Genomic DNA, 19,332 nt, shown 5'->3' with positions numbered 1-19,332 from the left:
GGAGAGTGCCGGCGAGGTGTCAGTGGTCCCAGACAGCCCACCGGGGCCATCACTCCAGGCCAGCCCCTCGGCGGAGGACCGACCAGCCCCACGGCGGGGAAGACGGCGGACCCAGCACCACCAGCCGCCGGCGACGGACCCCCAGCTCCTGGCCCTCCACCGTCGGCAGCTGGAGGTTGCCGAGCAGTGGCTGCGGGTGGAGGAGCGCCGCCTCCAGCTGCAGGAGCGGGCACTGGACTGGCACCAGGAGGCATGGGGGGCCTTCACGCGGACATTTGATTGTATTGCCGACTACTTGGCCCCCCATGCTGCACCATCCACTGTGGCGCCCACCCTGCCTGCTCCACCCGCTGCTCCAGCCACTGCGCCGTCCGCCATCGCACCACCACCCGCCACCGAGGGCCCTTCTGCCAAGGGGGACCTGGGGCCAGCTGACACCCGCCGGCCGTATCTACCGGTCTGCCCGGCCCCCAGCCAGTCCCGGCCAGGGCTGAGGCCGAGGCGGGGATCCCGGCTGCCCACCCCCAGCGCTGGACATTAGGGGGTGTGGGGCCCAGGACGTGGGCCCCCCCCCCTTTGTATGTATTCCCCCCAGTGTTATGTTCTTTTGTAAATAGTTTGTATATTTGACCCCTGTTACTATGCTGATCCTTGCCCCCCCATGTACATAGTTCTCCCCTTCCTTGTCTTCCCCTTTCATCTTATCCTTATTTATAATACATATATATATAAGTTAGATTTTGCCTGTAAATAGTTAGTCTTGTTGATAATAATAATAAGAGTTCTACAGATATTTGATTTGATGCAAAACTGTCTGCTTTTATTTACAAGAAAAGTGGGGGGGGGTGCTCTTGGGTGCTCTGTGGTGTGGGCGTAGGGGCAGGGAATGTTGTGGAGAATGGGGGGGGGCAGTGGGGGGCCTGCCACCGTTCACCCCACGGCCTCATCAAACTGGGCCCGCAGGGCCTCCCGGACCCGGGTCCCTTCGGGGTCCACCTGGCGACTGGGGGCAGCGGGTGGCTGCACATCGGCCCTGCTGGCCTCCACAGCCCAGCCCTGAAAGAAGGCCTCCCCCTTGCTCTCCACCAGGTTGTGGAGGGCGCTGCACGCGCCCACAATCTGGGGGCTGTTGGTGGGGCCCGCATCAAGGCGGGTGAGGAGACACCTCCAGCGCCCTTTGAGGCGCCCAAATGTGCGCTCCACCACCTGGCGCGCGTGGTTCAGGCGCTGGTTGAAGTGCTCCTGGCTGGCAGACAGATGGCCCGTGTGTGGGTGCATAAGCCAGGGCCGGAGGGGGTATGCCGCATTTGCGATGACGCACAGGGGCATGGTGGTGTCCCCCACAGGGATCTTCTGCTGGGGGATGTAGGTCCCCGCCTCCAGCCGGCGGCACAGGCCCGAGTTCCGGAATACCCGGGCGTCGTGGGTGCTGCCAGGCCAGCCCACATAAATGTCCAGGAAACGGCCCCAGCTGTCCACCAAGGCCTGGAGGACCACTGAGTGATAGCCCTTCCTGTTTAAGTAGCGACCTCCACTGTGTTCCGGGGTGCAGATGGGGATGTGAGTCCCACCCAGAGCCCCAAAGCAACTGGGGAAGCCCGCAATGGTGGCATCCGGGTCCCCAAGCCTCACGAGCCTGTGGAGGAGCAGGGCGTTGATGGCGCGGACGACCTACAGGGGAAGCACATGGGAGAGCACCAATGAGGGGTGTGCAGGGTGTGTGTGGCCCTCCCCTGCCAGGGCCCCCCTCCCCTCCCCTCCCCTCCTCTCCCCTGCCAGGGCTCCCCTCCCCCCGCCTTCCCCTGCCAGGGCTGCCTCCCCCAGCTCCCCGTGGGTCCTCTTACCTCCATGAGGACAGCCCCGACGGTGGCCTTGCCAACGCCAAACTGCTGGCCCATGGATCGGTAGCTGTCTGGAGTGGCCAGCTTCCAGACAGCGATGCCGACCCGTTTCTCGACGCTGAAGGCACACCGCATGGCGGTGTCCTGGTGCCTCAGTGCGCGGGTGAGCCACTGGAATAGCTCCAGAAATGTCTGCCGGCTCATCCGAAAGTTCTGGAGCCAGCGGTTGTCGTCCCACTCTCCGAGCACCAGGCGCTCCCACCAGTCAGTGCTCATGGGGTAGCTCCACAGCCGGCGGCATGTGTAGCGGGGGGGCGGGGTGCTGCGGGGTTGGGGTTTGCGTCCTCCTCCCCTGCGGGCAGCTCCTCCTCTGTGGCAAGGAGGTGGACCTCTGGCTGCTGCTGCTGCTGCTGGGGGTCCATGACTGCGTCGCTCGAGGTGTGCGTGCCTATGGCTCTGCAGACCGTGTGCTGTGCAGGCTGTGTGTGTCTGGGAGGGGCCCTTTAAGGGAGCGGCTAGCTGTTGCCTCGGAAGCGCTAGTCCGCCCTGTGACCCTGTCTGCAGCTGTTCCTGGCACCCTTATTTCGATGTGTGCTACTTTGGCGTGTAGACGTTCTCTCGCGGCGCCTATTTCGATGTGGTGCTGCCCAACGTCGACATTGACCGTCGACGTTGCCAGCCCTGGAGGACGTGTAGACGTTATTCATCAAAACAGGCTATTTCGATGTCGTTACATCGAAATAGGCTATTTTGATGTAGCGTTCACGTGTAGACGTAGCCCAGGTGATACTGTAATACAAATAATAAATAATTCAACAGGGTAGCATGGTTTCACTAGAACTTGCTGTGCCTGACAGCCATAGTGAAAGTCTGCATTTCTATGTACAATGCTTCCACAACCATGCTGAGACTGACATTATACGTAAACAATGCCAAATGAGACAATCTCAACTATGCTGAATGTTATGCTGTCTAGAGTCTCAAAAATAACCCAGACATTATAATCAAACCAGCTGACAAAGGGGGTGCTGTTGTCATCATGAATAAGTCAGACTATGAACAGGAGGCAGCCAGACAACTCTCCAACACCACATTTTACGAACCTCTCTCCTCTGATCCCACTTTGGAATTCCAAAGGAAATTACAACAACTACTTAAGGAACTCCCTGCTGCTACTCGGGACCTTATTAACTCAGACACACTATCTGAGCCCCATCCTGGATTATTCTATTTACTTCCCAAAATCCACAAACTGGGGAACCCTGGACGACCTATCATTTCAGGTATTGGCACCCTTACCACCGGACTATCCAGTTACGTGGACTCCCTCCTCAAACCCTATGCCACCAATACTCTCAGCTATCTCCGACATACCACTGACTTCCCGAGGGAATTACAAAACATCGGAAAAGTTCCTGACAACACCATCCTTGCCACCATGGATGCAGAGGCTCTGTACACTAATATTCCACACAAAGATGGATTACAAGCAATCAGGAATACCATCCCTGATGTCAGCACAGCCAATCTGGTGTCTGACCTCTGTAACTTTGTTCTCACCCACAATTATTTCTGATCCGGGGACAATTTATACCTCCAGATTAGTAGAACTGCTATGGGCACCTGCATGGCCCCACAATATGCTAATATAATTATGGCGGACCTGGAACAACGGATTCCTCAGCTCTCGTCCCCTATTACCTCTCCTCTGCTTACTATAAATTGATGACATCTTTATGATTTGGACCCATGGTATAGAGTCTCTAGAAGAATTCCACAGGGACTTTAACAATCTGCACCCCACCATCAATTTATGCCTTGATTACTCCACGCGAGAGATACATTTCCTGGACACTACAGTACAAATCAAGGATGGCCTAATCGGTAACACACACTACCGGAAACCCACTGACCGCTATACTTACCTACACGCTTCTATCTTCCATCCTGCACACACAACTAGATCCACTGTTTACAGTCAAGCCTTAGGTACAATCGCATTTGCTCTGATCCTACTGACAGAGACAAAAAACTACAAGATCTTTACCAAATATTCATAAACCTGAATTACCCACCAGGGGAAATAAGAAAACAAATCGACAGGGCCAGATGAATATCCAGAGATCAGCTACTCCAAGATAGGCCCAAAAAAGCCAACAACAGAACACCACTGGTCATTACCTACAGCCCCCAACTCAAACCACTGCAACGAATTATTAAAGACCTACAAACTATCCTTCATCAGGATGCCACACTCCAGAAGGCTCTAGGTGACAGGCCTGTTCTCTCCTACACACAACCTCCCAACCTTATGAGGATTCTCAACAACAGCCACAGTCTATACAGCAGGAACACCAGTCCTGGGACTTTTCCTTGCAACAAAGCCCACTGCCAGCTTTGTCCACGTATCTATTCTGGAGATACCATCACTGGACCTAACCAGGTTAGTCACAGAATCACGGGCACATCCTCATGTTCTTCAGCTAACATCATATATGCTATCATGTGCCAACAATGCCCAGATGCTTTGTATATTGGACAGACTTCAAACTCTCTCAGACAAAGAGTTAATGGGCACAAAACAGACATCAAAACACTTCTGATCCACAAACCAGTTAGTCTGCATTTTAATGGAGTGGGCCATTCTGTTAATGACTGAAGAGTTTGCATCTTATTGAAGAAGAATTTTCACTCTGCTTTGGAAACAGAGACTGCTGAACTCTCTTTCATATTCAAATTTGACATATTAACACGTGGTTGAACCGGGATGGGAATTTTCTTGGTCATTATAGGGGCTCTTTTGCATACTTGGCTTCATCTAATTCTTGACTCCTCTCTCACGCGCCCCTCTGCTCTCTGATTTGCTCACCTTGATAATTTTTTTCTGATTTGTCAGCCTTGATTACTATTTTTGGTTCTCTGTGCCTTAAATATTGAGTCTGTTCTAGTATGGCTATGATCTGAAGAAGTGGGTCTGTCCCACAAAAGCACACCTAATAAATTAATTTTGTTAGTCTTTAAAGTGCTACTTTACTGCTTTTTTGTTTTTGCTGTGCATAGTAACAGAGAGGTAGCTGTGTTAGTCTGCACTCCAACAAAACTGCTTTGTATTGTTGCTGTACATAGTAAGAAAAAAGTAATATAGATAGAGGTGATTCTGGTAAATGACAAATATTTTGTTAAAATAAGAGAGACAAATGAGTGTAAGATAAAAAGGTTTTTCCAAAATTCACTGACCTGCTGTCTCCAGCAGACACATTCAGTGGCATGTGCCTCAGTCTTATTACTACTCTCTTTTGTGCAGGCTCTTAATACTAAAACAGAAGTAGATTTACTTTTTCATCTCAGGAAGGGGCTTTCATACAACACAATGATGGATCAATAATTTGTCTGGATGTGGTAATGATGGTGTAGTTAAAAAAAACAGGGCATTCAGTGGCTGATTAACGGCATTGTAAGAAAATGGCTTCAGACATGACAACCTTAAGATATCCTTTTTGCAATATCAAAGTCCTTGTGATAGTTAGCTTGATATATTTAAAAGCACACTCTTGGGTTAGTGTAGACTTAGCATTACAATTTTAAAATACTGTGTGTCAAATGTGTAAGGCAAAATGCAGATGTAAACACAGGAGTAAAAACGTATGGGAGGCTGTTTTATTCCATGAAAAAATAAACCCTATGCCTAAAAGCTGGTGTGGGGAATGGATGGATCTCAATCTTACTCATTCATTATTTGTAACTGAAAATCTTATGATATGTAAAATATGTTTGAGAAGATCAACTAAATAAACAGAATTACACAAACCCATAATGTAGGTGTATAAGCTAAAGCAAAAAGGATTTTATTAATTTAATTAAAACAAATAGGCTTTTATTTTAGTGTACTAAAAAGGAAAATTATTAGTACAGAAATTAAAATGGAATGGTTTTTTGATGTACTGTGGCCAGGATTGGTGATCTGAACCTTATTACAAGATGCATGGGAGATTTAAAGAACTAACATAATTAAAGGTATGACAGAACTTCCAGTACAAAGAAATTTCAGACGTTAGGTTTAAATGAACTTTGAAAGGCAAAAGATTAGACGGGCCTTGGCTGAGGTGGAAGCAGCATGAATGGATGCAGCAAAAACTGCCAAGTCCTTGTTTTTACCACGTCCAATGATGTGAAAACAAAAAACAGGCTATTGAACTGAAGGGCAATAAAGAAATATTTCTTGGCACTATCAATAGTACCAAGGAAATATTTCATGGAACTTCCAATAGTCAACTTTGAAATTCACTTTCATTCAGGTAAAATCAGAGTCACTAGGTACATCTTCATGACAATAAAACGTCATGTGGAATAGCTACGCCTGGCTGGGGTCAATTGACTCTGGCTCATGGAGTTCAGGCTTGCAGAGATAAAAGTTGTAATGTAGACATTTAGAACTGGGCTAGTGCCTGTGTTCTGAAATCCTGCACGTGAGGAGGGTCTCTGAGTCTGGGCTTCAGCCGAAGACCAAAAGTCTACATTACAACTTTTAGCCTGGCAGCCTGAGTTCTGTGAACTCAAGTTATCTGACCTGGACTCTGAGAGTTGGTGCTGAGTTTTTTTTTTAATTGCAGCGTGTGTGTACTTATTAAGTCAAATACTACAGAAACGTTTACAAAAATTATAGGATAATCTCAGTATCTCAAATTTATGACATCTGCAGCTATGCCAGCCACATTAACATGAAAGTTATGGTTACACTACTGAGTTTTGCTGACCAAACCAGGTTTGGTCACCAAAACTGGTGGAACATCCACACACGAAATGCCGGCAGTGTTCTGCCTCTCAGCCATGAGGCATTACTCTGCTCTGATAGCTCAGTGGTTTAAGCATTGGCCTGCTAAACCCATGGTTGTGAACTCAGTCCTTGAGGGGGGCATTTAGGGATCTGGGGGGAAAGGAGAGGGGAAGGGATGTTGCTTGGTTGTGCCAAGAGGGCAGTGGACTGGATGACCTCCAGAGATCCCTTCCAGCTCTATGAGATATGTTGTATCTCCATATAGCCTTCAGAGAGAGGGATAGCTCAGTGGTTTGAACACTAGCCTGCTAAATGGGGGGTTGTGAGCTCAATCCTTGTAGAGGCTATTCAGGGATTGGGGCAAATAGATGCCAGGGATGGTGCTTGGTCCTGCCAAGAGGGCAGGGGACTGGACTAGATGACCTCCCAAGATCCCGTGTGGTTCTAGGAGATGTGTATCTCCATTATATAGAACACTGCTGTCAACAGATTCTGTGGACAAAAAAGCTGTGTGGACACTCTAGGGGGGCCTTCTCTCAACAGACAGGGCATCCACAAGTGCTGTGCTTCTGGGTGACTGTGTTGTTGAGAGAGCAGTCTGGCTGATCTGTCAACAGAGCAGAGCACTCTTCCAATTGACTTTTGTGTGTGGCCACACTCTGGCCACAGAAATTTTGTAGGGAAATCTCTTCTGACAGCAACTTCTATTGACAGATCGCTGTAGTGTAACTATAGCCAAGGCTCATTAAATCTCATTCCATCAGGTTAAACCCAAGCACCTGAAGGGTAAAGAAATTCCTTTTTCCTTCTCAATCAAAAAAAATTACAAATTGACTAGGTGTATTATTGATTTTTAACCACTTTCAACTGTTGAAAATGAATATGGCAAAACACAGACACAGGCAAAGCCATAAGATTCAGCATGTCAAATTTGATGTGAGTCCTCCTATTTTACAGCTACAAACATATTGTTGTGACACCAGATTAGAAGTGTAGCAATTCAAACGAAAAAGCTACAGTTTTTATAAGAAGAAGTAGTCACCACAGAAGTTCCTTAGCTGGATAGTTGTACAAAAAGTAACTGTGGCTCTTTTAAAAATTAACATAAATTGACAAAGTCACACTATGTGTACTGGACTTCGTCTGCTGTGGTAAAAAATATCTACTGCAGTCCTATAATAAGAATGATTATTTTAAGTAACAGTAAACTCTGCGACAGAGATATCTATAGCTGTTTAGAACAGACACACATTTAGAGAGTTTTTCCCAGGGAACACTACTCTATATCATAATTTTCCTTTAGACACATATAGTTGTAAGAGGAAATCAAAGTATAAATTGCACCTCCTTTCAAATTTTCCATCAGTCTTAGGAAATATCAATCAAAACCATAAATCTATTCAGCCTCTACTCAACAACAAAGGGAAATTAAACATTAAACACACATCAAAACAAAAAGCAGTCAAGCAGCACTTTAAAGACTAGCAAAATAATTTATTAGGTGAGCTTTCGTGGGACAGACCCACTTCTTCAGAACATAGCCAGACCAGAACAGACTCAATATTTAAGGCACAGAGAATCAAAAACAGTAATCAAGGAGGACAAATGTTTTTGGTTCTCTGCGCCTTAAATATTGAGTCTGTTCTGGTATGGCTATGGTCTGAAGAAGTGGGTCTGTCCCATGAAAGCTCACCTAATAAATTATTTTGCTAGTCTTTAAAGTGTTACTTGACTGCTTTTTGTTTTGACAGTATATAGACTAGCACAGCTCCCTCTCTGTTACTGTTAAACACACATGTAATTCAGATGCTTCTGAGGGTAATTAGCTGAAATCTCATGATGTTCCTGAGATATTCAACATGACCAATCAGCTTCTTTCCTATTTTAAGACTGGCAAGATGAGATGTGGAACTTTTCACCTCTAGGTCACTGGTTCAAATCTGACCCAAGCCAGTTATGACCAAAAGTTATCTGGTATTTCTTCTGTGATAGATGTGACATGAGTTAGTGGTGTCTATCTACTTCCTAACTGGTGGTTTCCAGGCGCAATTGGCAATAATAGTGAAGTCCACAGGGTAATCAAAGACTGAAGAGAGATGGAAATTTAACTATCTTTTTGTCCCTATATGTTGTGTCTCCAACACACAGAGATGAAACACAACAGAAGAAAACAACAACAAATTTAAATGGATCAAAATAGGTTTCAGAAGTTCTAAACAAGGATCATAAATAGGGAAAAATACATTCATACTGATGACTCCCATTTTCTTAACTTGGAATCCTGCTTATTCCTCCCACTGGCACTCAATGTGGCTGACCTTGGCATTTCAAATTAAACACAGTTCAGTGGTTTGAGCATTAGCCTGATAAACCTAGGGTTGTGAGCTCGCTCCTTGAGGGGGCCATTTTAGGGATCTGGGGCAAATAGATTTAAAAAAAAGGGGGATGGTGCTTGGTCCTGTCAAAAGGGCAGGGAACTAGATTCGGTCACCTCCTGAGGTCCCTTCCAGTTCTGTGAGATGTGAATCTCCATATAGTTAAGGTATCCGTGTCATGATATTTCAACACCATCACAAAAAGGCTATACCAAGTTCCTAAGGGTAGACTGGTTTTATTTACAACTATATATTTGAGTGAAAGACTGTCAGCATGCAGTTTAGTGTCAAGATTCCCCTGCAGTTAGAGATATCTGATGGGCCTCAGTTTTAATTGGTGCAATGAAAGGAACAGTTTCCATGTACAGTTCACAAAAAGACTGTACATGAGGAGGAGTATGAGGAGCAGCTATGAGGAGGAAAGACTCCCTTTCACCTGTGATATGTGGATGAAGTGGGGAGCTGATAGGGAAGAGTACATAACTTCATTGTAAAGAGTTCACAATCACCTGTGCCAGATTAAAGAATGCTGGGCCCTCCGAACTAGAGAACTTGCTCCTCCCCCCAAATTTGAGTGGCACTGCAAACCTGCTCTAGTTCTGTGTCAACAGCTGCAGTATTACATGGTATGTACTGGGGCTGCTCAGCAAAAAGCCCCTATCCCAGATATATCACTGCTCGCTCTCTCTCTCTCTCTCACACACACACACACGCACAATGTCCCAACTACTCCACATATATTCCAACAACCTTCAACCTGCCTCAACTTACTCTGACGTCCTGTCAGACATTCCAGTCACCTTGACATACAGCCTAATCACCCCAGACTCTCCACAGACCCCCTTCACAACTTACTCCACTACCCCAAAAACCTTCTTCTGACCCCCAACTCCTCACTCTGCAGTGCTCCCACTGTACCCACAGTATACAATAACTTACTGTCAGCCTCACACCCATCAGGACCTCCCTGACCATTCATTTGTGTCCTATCTATAACTGCTTCACTCTTCACTCCAATCCTACATGGCTCCTCCCAGTTCCAGCTCATCTTGCTCCTGTCACCCGCCCTGCACTCTTATTGAGCAGGTCACGTTTGAGGGAGTAGTGTTGCCAGGTCAAAATATCATTCACAGAAATTTGGCCCATTTGCCCAAGTACCATGAAAGAGGGACAGTCTGGCCAAAGCTCAATGGTGCTGTGACCCTGCCTTCCAGGTTGCAATGCCACTCGCTCAAATTTGGCCCCTCCACCACCATCACGAAAACCTCACAAATGAAGTTTCAGAGCAACTACCCAACTTGGGGGATGGGGGAAGGGAGATAGCTCAGTGGTTTGAGTATTAGCCTTGTAAACCCAGGGCTGTGAGCTCAATCCCTGAGGAGTCCATTGAAGACCTGGGGCAAACAGATTAAAAAAACTGCCACATCACTGATTGGCCCTGCTGAGAGGGCAGGGGATTGACCTCAAAGATCTCTGGAGGTCCCTTCCACTTAAATGAGATACGTATATCTCCAAATATACCTGGTGGGTAGGTTCACACAGGATAGGGCCTCATGCAAATGCATTTTGGTTAATCTGGGCCTGATGGTTGACTTAACAAAATAACAAAAAGACAAAAGCAACAAACTCCCTAGATGAAAAAAAATATTTAAAATGTTTAAAGACTCCAAATCTGAGTAGGCAAAAAGGATAATCAAATTAAAAAGGCTAATTTTGATACATAGGGTTTGGTTTAATACAAAAAGTTCCCCATATCAAGCAGTCTGTCTGGAAGGCCATAGGCAGATCTACCTGGTACTGTCATGGTCAGGAAATGGGACAAGACAGGTCAATAATCTAACGTGGTATGACAGTTCTTATGTCCATTCTAATTGCCTACTCTTTGTTATAGAAAGTTAAAATGTCTCTGATAAATCTTCAACTGTAATGTAAAAAGGTTCTCTCAAAATATAAAATCTAAAAATGAAAGCATTACATTTAAAATAAGATGTAGCCTTAATGTAATTTCCTTACCTTAGTAAAATCCATTAAATTCCCTTTGATTTGTGCCTTAAACATGAAAAAGAGAAGATTAAATATAAAATACCATCTATCACAGATGATCATAATTTTTCTAGACTTCCTGGTTCTCTGTAAGCAGCAAGAACAAAATATGTAAGGAGCTATACAATTAATATTCTAAATTTAAATGATTTCCTTAAGATTCCAAATTTAAAAAAGAATATTTACTAGCTGAATGCCCCAATGCAACATGGAAAAAGATTTCTTTTGGACATAGGCATATCTCTGGATATCTGCAATGTTCAAAAGTTCAGTCTAGATCAGAGTACAGTTGATTCTTCAAATAAAAATATGTTAGACATAAATAACAACTTCCTTCAAAAGTATGCTGCTCATATGGATTGCAAAAACTCAAGATGCTTAAATATATAGTGTACTTCTGACCAGAAGTGGAAAAGGTACCCAAAAAGCTACTTGAGTAAAAATGCAGCTGCCTGCATATGGGTGTGGGGTGTGTGTGTGTGTGTCGTTATGTACCAGTTATCAATGCCCCGTCCCCCACCCCAGGAAAACTACTTGAGCAAAAGTACATGTGCGCGTGCACACACACACACATTACATCACGTCTAGACTGCACTGAAGTATCCAGAAATGAAAGCAGATGCCCTTTTACTCAAGCAATTTTTGGATACGTTTTCCACCTCTGCTTCTGATCAACAATAAAGGGAGTAAACAGATAACAAACAAAAATCAATATTAGATTTACGCTGCCATCAAAAAAACCAAAAACTTAACTCTGTCGAGGAATAGATTGCATGTACATGAGGAGAAAAAGTCTAGACTTGGTCATTTAAAATAGGTAATATCAAAGACAATGTCAAAGCACTTAAAATTAGACCTCCAAACTGTGTTTTGGTTTGGATCATGCATATATTCAGTGTCATCCCTTTGTTCCTTCTCTGTTCTGCGCTTACAAGTAATTAGGTTTCAAAATAGACAAGCATATTTTCTAACATGTTCCAGAGCAGATAACTCTTTTATATTTTAGAATGGTTCCAACTCATGAAACTACAGCAATGCAAGATACACTGGAGCCCAACACCCTGAGTTTTGTCATGGGGTTCAGGCAGAGAACTGTGTTTTACACAACATACACATTTTCGAGATACAAAAATCTCTCTTACCTTGGACATACCTGTTTGTTTCTCACTCAGTGGTTGCTAATGCTAGACCCAGAGCATTCCTGACCCCAAAGCATTCTCCTGTGGCCAAACTCAGTTTTCTCATTATTTCCCTGTCCAACTCTATTAAGTGCCCCTCACAAGGGTAGTGTAGGAAAGAGAAGACTCCTGGCCGTTGATACCCCTCCAGAAGAGGCCTCAAACCCCAGTTGCTTGTCCTAGGCAAAGAGGGATGCAGAATGGAACTCCTCCCCGCCAATCTTCTGGAAATCTAGTTGAGAAATGCTGACACAGAGAACTAAAAGGAAGGGACCAGGCAACTGCTATAAGAAGTCTAAAGGACTGGACTGGACTGGAAGATGAACATTTAGGTGGTGACTGCAGCTTTGAAAGAGATACTGATAACCAATTTCAAAGCCCTGCAAGGTGACACAGTACTTCCTCTCTGCTCCTTCAGTAGCAGGGGGCAGAGAAGACGGGGTATGCAACGGCATGCTGACTCCACATTAATTAGGAGCCTTACTCTACAAGCTTCCCTAAGGCTAAAATATCCACAAACCTGCTTGATTTTTACTGGCGCATGAGCAGCTGGATATCCAGAGACACAACCACCCTCTTCAACAACTCCTGATGATCTCTGTAATCATGGGGGGCTGGAGAAACAAACAAGGCTGCATTGCCTCATCAAGGGATGAAGACGAGGAGGCCAAAGACTGGTGAGATAGAGCTTCCTCCAATTCCTCCAGTAGTAGCTCCTGAGAGTGAACATCCATATGAAAGGTAATAGGTCCAGCACTAAGTGTAGGCTGACTCTGCTGTTGGATGTGAAGGCTGTTGGAACTTCATAGGTGAAGGGAGGAAAGCCCCAGGGTTCCAAAAGGTGACTGATATGGCATTGGACCCCAGCTATGTGCGGTCATGAATCCTTGTACTACTGGCCATGCTGCAACTGAGGCTGTTACTACAGTGGACAGGCACTCCATGGGAGCTTCTGAACGTGCCCAGATTGTGACACGTAAAGAATGAACTTGGCATCCAATAAGGAGATTGCTGCTTCTCACCAGGGCAGCTGACCACATCAATGCTGGGAAGATCAGTTTAGAGTAAGAGGATGGAGGCACAAATAAGATCCTGGGTGGTTTCTCTTGTCTGTACTGGTCTAAGAGGTATGTTAACCATTGGGTCGGACAGTATAGTGTGTCAGAACAAGAGCAAGAAGGGTAGACAGCAATATCTTTGACATGGGAGATAGATGAAAGTCCTGAATGGCCAGGAAAAGTGTACTGATGCGTCAAAAACTGCCTAGCAGTTACATAAGCCTTGAATGTGGATGGCACAGGGAAAGAGTCTTGATCCTGTGGTACTGATTCCTAAGCTAACAGTGAGGCAGAAACTGAAGGAGTCAGTCTCACTAGACTTGAACTGCAGTCTGGAGACCTGATTTCCATAATTTGAGACTTCTACCACAAAGTACCTCTAACTAAGCACACAATGTCATTGCATGAGCTGAACTTCTGCACAATTATCAACCACTAATCTAATTCTAATACAAAATCTAAACTATGCTAAAACTCTCAAAACTAACCAATGGTTGTACTATGTACAAGATAATAACAGAGAGGAAGCCATGCTAGTCTATACACTATCAAAACAAAAAGCAGTCAAGTAGCACTTTAAAGACTAGCAAAATGGAAGATGAAATTGAGAACTTGCAAAGATAGCTCCAGCAACCATCATGGGTGGCAGATGAGAAAGTTCGGAGGAGATTCTGCCATTAATACCTGCACACAGCTGTGTGAGGCAGGAGAGGATGCTTAGTTTGCAGTGATGGATACTGATAAGGGAAAGAATTCTCTGACAACTGTGCACTGGGTACAGAGACAAAAGCTGCCTGGCCTACTAAATATACTGACAATTCTGCAAGCCTCACCTTCCCACTCAACCCCTGGAGTTGTGTGTCCACACTTTACGAAAAAATTGGGTAAATGATAATAGACTCCAGAGGAGAGGAACAACAATAAAGGTTTTAGAAAACCTGAAATAGGAGTAAATGTGAAAAAAAAGGGGGGGGCATGGTTAATCTTGACAAAATAAGACAGTCTTCAAATATGTTAAGTACTCTTATAAAGAGGGTTGATGATCAACTGTTCTCCACATCAAGTGAAAGTAGGACAAGTAATAATGGACTGGAACAAGGGATATTTAGATTAGATATTAAGAAAAATTTTGTAACTGAGGAGAGGGTGAGGGGGTGTTACTGAAACTCTGGAACAGGCTTCCAAGAGAGGTTGTGGAATCCCCATTACTGGAGGTTTTTAAGAACATGTTTGACATTTCATGGATTGTCTAGGTTTACTTGGTCCTGCCTCAGAGCAGGTATTACCTTTCAAGTTCCCTTCTAGCCCTACATTTCTATAATTCTATGAACTAAACATGCATGAAACAGTATTTGGATTTGCACTGCTAATATTTATTCATATTGAGATTTTTTTGTGGCAGTTTTAAAACTACCATCAATTTAAGATGCACTGATGAGCAAATACATTCTAAAACAGCACCTAAGATGATGAGCAGAAAATTTCCCATTTTGTGTTTTGGTGTGATGTAGCTAACTGAAACTAATTAGTGGACAAATGGAACTTGAATTTTGCAGCCTATTCTACATTTTGCAGACAGGAAATTTAGAATGTAATGGTATTATAGGAGTACAGTTTATGAAAGCCTTTGAAACATATTCATGCAAATCTATTTGCATTTGGTACATACAGGAGTCTTGTGTCAAAGCTGCAAAACTCCAAGACTCTTAGTAATATGCAGAATTACTATTATCTAACTTTTAAAACAACAAGGATTCACTTAGAAAAAAAAGTTGTTTTGCCTGTATGAGTATAAAATTATATTCTCCTGTGAGAATGTGTCTAACAAGCCTCACTACTAAGACTACAGTTCTTTGCCTGGAGCACATGAAAGTAGGCTCAAAACTGTCAGTCACAACTGTAGAACCAGTCATAACCCCCACGCTTGGCCTCTACCCCCATATTTTACCTTCAGGCTAAACAGCAGAAAAGGCATCAACAGAAGTCCAACCTTGAATGTGACTCCGGCATGTTAGTTTACAGCATTATTGCTCTTTTATTTTCTAAATTATCTCTGAAGGCCAATTCATTTATCAATTTTAGCTTGATTCTGGTCGTCACTTCATCTACAGGCACCGAGATGGCCAACACATCTAACAAGGACAAACTCCAGAGGCAGTACACTTCTCAGCAGGTGAATATCCGCACCACCAGAACCCCTGTGCTGCAAATATCAGCATGAATCATCCCAGACTAACACTAATAAATCTTTGCTCCAATGTTATCTCATTAGCACCAAAAATCTTCCTGGCAAGGCGGGGAGGTTTACACAGCTAAGACTAAAAACTCAGTGGGTGCTTCTTCAAAACTGTTAGACACAGGGAGCCCATGTAACTGATGCAGCCTCACTAGAGGGTGCCAAGTCTTGCCTTTCTTTTTAGGTAGGTCCTATGTGTTCTTGTCCTGCTTTTTGTGTCATTGTTACTTACTGAACACCCAGTCCTGGACCAGAACAGTGGAGAAATGAACAAGATTGGATTACACATTCATTAATGCTGTCAGTGAATTACCAGAGAAAAAGGTATCAGAGGGGTAGCTGTGTTAGTCTGTATCCATGAAAATGAGAAGTCCTGTGGCATCGTATACACTAAGGCTGTGTCTACACGGCAGCCCACCACCGAAAGAAAAAAAAAATCGAAAGCCAGAAATCGATATACTGGCTTTTGAAAGAACACGACCACACGGCAAAGGCGGATCGCAGTTCCAACCCACTCTTTCGAAAACCCTGTCCCATTATTTCGAAAGAGAGCATCCACACGTGTACGAGCGCTCTTTCGAAAGAACAGAGGCGGAGATGCCATGGATGGGGTCGCATGGCTGCCAAGCCCTTCCGCAGCCCGCAGCCAGCTGCCGCCTTAAAGGGCCCCGCTCCCGTTTCCCCCACCCTGCACTAGCTGAGGCCCACCGAGCTGCCAGGAGCAACGTGGACCCCAGTGCAGCAGCACCATGGCTGACAACAACCTGCTCCTCGCACTGGATGCAGACATCTTGGGCACTGCTACCCCTCTTGTCTGCACGGTCGCCACAGCTGCCCCACTCCTCTTTGGGAGACAGAACGGCCCCTCTGAGGACACGGAACCCACCCAGCCTGCACCCCGCCCCCTTGCACCCCAGCGCCTGTGGAGCTACCCCAGTAGCATGGACTGGTGGGAGCGACTGGTTCTGGGGCAATGGGATGATGCCACCTGGCTCCGGAACTTTCGCATGAGCCAGGACACCTTCCAGGAGCTGTGTCACTGGCTGGCACCCACATTGAGGCATCAGGACACCACCATGTGGCCCACATTCCCCCTTGACAAGTGAGTTGCAATTGAGGTATAGAAACTGGCCACCCTGGACTCCTACCATTCAGTGGGCCACCATTTCGGGGTGGGCAAGGCCACTGTCAGAGCAGTGCTCATGGAGGTAAGCCGGGCCCAGGGCACATTCCCACCATGGGAAGGGGAAAGGGGGCCCATGGGCACAGGGACCCCTCAGGGGTTGCTGGCTGCGGGGGGGGGGGCGCTAGGAGGGGGTCGCCAGCTGGGAACACCCTGCCACACCCTCATGAGAGCGCATGGCCTCCCTCCCATGCAGGTTGTCCATGCCATGAACGTCATGCTCCTGCACCGGGTCGTCTGCATCGAGGACCTCGACGCCATCGTCGAGGGCTTCTCCTCGTTGAGGTTCCCGAATTGCTTTGGTGCCCTGGATGGGACGCACATCCCCATCCGCACCCCACCACACAGCACCAGCCGCTATATCAACTGGAAGGGCCACCACTCAGTGGTCCTCCAGACCTTCGTGGACCACAAAGGCTGGCTCACGGACATCTACGTTGGCTGGTCAGGGCGAACCCATGATTCCAGGGTCTTCTGCAATTCCGGCCTGTGCTGGCGTATGGAGGCCGGCACCTTCACCCCCAGTGGGAGATGATGGTTGGGGACACCACCATACTGCTCTGCATGATTGCAGATGCGGCATACCCCCTACTGCCGTGGCTGATGCAGCCCTATACTGGCCACCTCAACCCCATCAGGGAGGCCTTCAACACCCACCTCAACCAGGGCTGGCACGTGGTCGAGCCGGCTTTTGGGTGCCTCAACGGGCGGTTGTGGTGCTTTCTTGCCTGCCTTGGGGGAGCGGGGTGCGCAATGCCCCACAAGTGGTGGGCACCTGCTGCGTCCTCTACAACATTGTGGAGGGTGAGGGGGATGCCTACATCCAGGGGTGGGAGCTGAGGCCACTGTGGGGTTCGCGCAGCTGGCTGCTGTCGCCAGCCACCAGGTGAACTACGATGGTGTCGGGAGGCCCTTCGTGTGAGTCTCGCCCCAGGGCTGCACTGACCGCCCCCCCCGCCCACCCCTCCCTCTATCCAAATGCATCCACCCCCCCGCACGTGTACCACCACCACACCCATGCCTCCCGCCCCGATGGGACCATGGGACACAGGTATTGGAGCACAATAAAACCCTTTATCAACAATAACCCATAAAAAACTGTTGTATAAATGTCTGAATATTTACAATGTGGGTGGGTGCCCTGAACTTGGAGGAGAGTGGGGAGGGGGCCAGAACTGGGAGAGTCACTCGGGAAAGGGGGTTGTGGGCCAAGAGCCCCGCCGGCCCCAGAATCCCCTTCCCTCCCGGGAGCAGGTGCCATGGCGGGGCTGGGATGGGGCAGGGAGCACCAGAAGGTAAGGGTGTGGTGGGACGGCAGACAGGGCATCGGTGTGGGGTGGGGTGGAGGACTCTGTGGGGGGCGTGGGGTGGGCAGTGGACCCTGGGGGGGAACCTTTCTGAGAGGGGGCCTGCAGGGGGCTCAGGGGGTTGGGCAGCTGGGGGGGAGGGGTGGAGGGCCAGGAGCCGGGCCACATTGCCCATGGGCTCCTGCAAAGTCCCATGGATGGTGTCCAGGCGGGACATGAGCTGGTCCCAGGCCTTCCTCTGCCACACCAGGTCAGTCTAGTCCAGCCAGAGGTGGCAGCTCCATGAGCTCTGCCTGGTGGAGGTTGGTGGGGGTCATCCCCCGTGCGCCTCTGCGACCTCCAGCTGCGCGCCCGGTGCCTTGCTGCTGCTGCAGGTGCCTGGCCCCGTCCGATGTCTCCAGGGGGCTCTCGGGGACCACCGACGCCAAAGGACTGTGTGGGCCCTCGCTTGCTGCACCTGGAAGGGGGACAGATAGCATGTTGGTCTCCACGCAGGACCTCATCCCCCATTCCCCCATCCCGGGACTCTGTCCCCCTGAGGCCCTGCCTCTCCCGACCTCCCCCCGGTGCCTGGCCATGGTGGGCACTGTGGTGTTAAGTGCACACAGGCCTTCCCTCCTGAGTGGAACCACCCCCTGGTGTGGGCTGGCCCGTGGGCATCCCACTGGGCAACTGGGTGCCTGGAACTGTCACAGGTCTGGGTGCTGGGTGGCACATAGGGCGTGTTCGGGGCTGTGGCCAGCTGGGGTGTCTGGCCCTGGGCTTCCAGGCCTGTGCTTGGTCCACTGGCAGGGGTGCCACCCCCCACCCTGACCGCCAGGGTGCTGGACCCACTGTGCACTTACTGTGAGGGGGACCTCTATGATTTCTGGGGATGCCCGGCTCCCCGTGGCCCAGCTGGACAACCGCGAGGAGACATTGATGATGAGATCGCCCTCCTCGCTGGACCAGTCCTGGGTGGTGTCTGCCCCCTGGCTCAGGCTGGCTGGTCCTCGCTCTTCCAGCTCAGGCTGGTCTGCTGAGCTGTCCAGGACCACTGTGGATGGAGAGCCGTCCCAGGGCCCCGGGATGTGGTGTAGCTCCTGATAGTAGGGGCAGGTGGAGGGGCCTGCTCCTGAGCACCCAGCCTTGTCCCGGACCCAGGCATAGCACTGCTGGAGCTCCTTCACTTTGCTCCAGACTTGTTTCGGGGTTCACTCCGGGTGGCCTTGGCTGGTCAGTCCCCGAGCCAGGTGGGTGAAGGCAGCGGCGTTCCTCTGCTTAACCCCCATCTCCCGGAGGACCTCCTCTTCTCTCCAGAGGCCCAGGAGGGCTCAGAGCTCACGGTCGTTCCAGGA

The 19,332-nt window shown here is 47.9% G+C and overlaps 1 protein-coding gene across 3 annotated transcripts in view; it reads right to left on the bottom strand.

Moving 5' to 3' along the window:
- PDSS2 (decaprenyl diphosphate synthase subunit 2) overlaps positions 1–19,332 on the bottom strand; it is a 214,170-nt gene that overhangs the window by 25,682 nt on the left and 169,156 nt on the right. For 2 of the 3 annotated variants that reach the window (XR_012645075.1, XM_074990784.1), the window contains exon 7: positions 11,004–11,039. The exons of the other annotated variant lie outside the window; for it this stretch is intronic. Coding sequence is in view for 1 of the 2 variants with exons in the window: in XM_074990784.1 (XP_074846885.1) it covers positions 11,004–11,039 (36 nt within the window). In the remaining variant the exon portion in view is untranslated. The remainder of the gene's footprint in view (positions 1–11,003; positions 11,040–19,332) is intronic. 3 annotated transcript variants of the gene reach the window in all.

This window comes from Carettochelys insculpta, chromosome 3, assembly GCF_033958435.1.
Source record: "Carettochelys insculpta isolate YL-2023 chromosome 3, ASM3395843v1, whole genome shotgun sequence".
Taxonomy (NCBI): Eukaryota; Metazoa; Chordata; order Testudines; family Carettochelyidae; genus Carettochelys; species Carettochelys insculpta.
The sequence above is the reverse complement of the archived record's forward strand: the minus strand, read 5'-3'. Positions and strand labels throughout refer to the sequence as shown.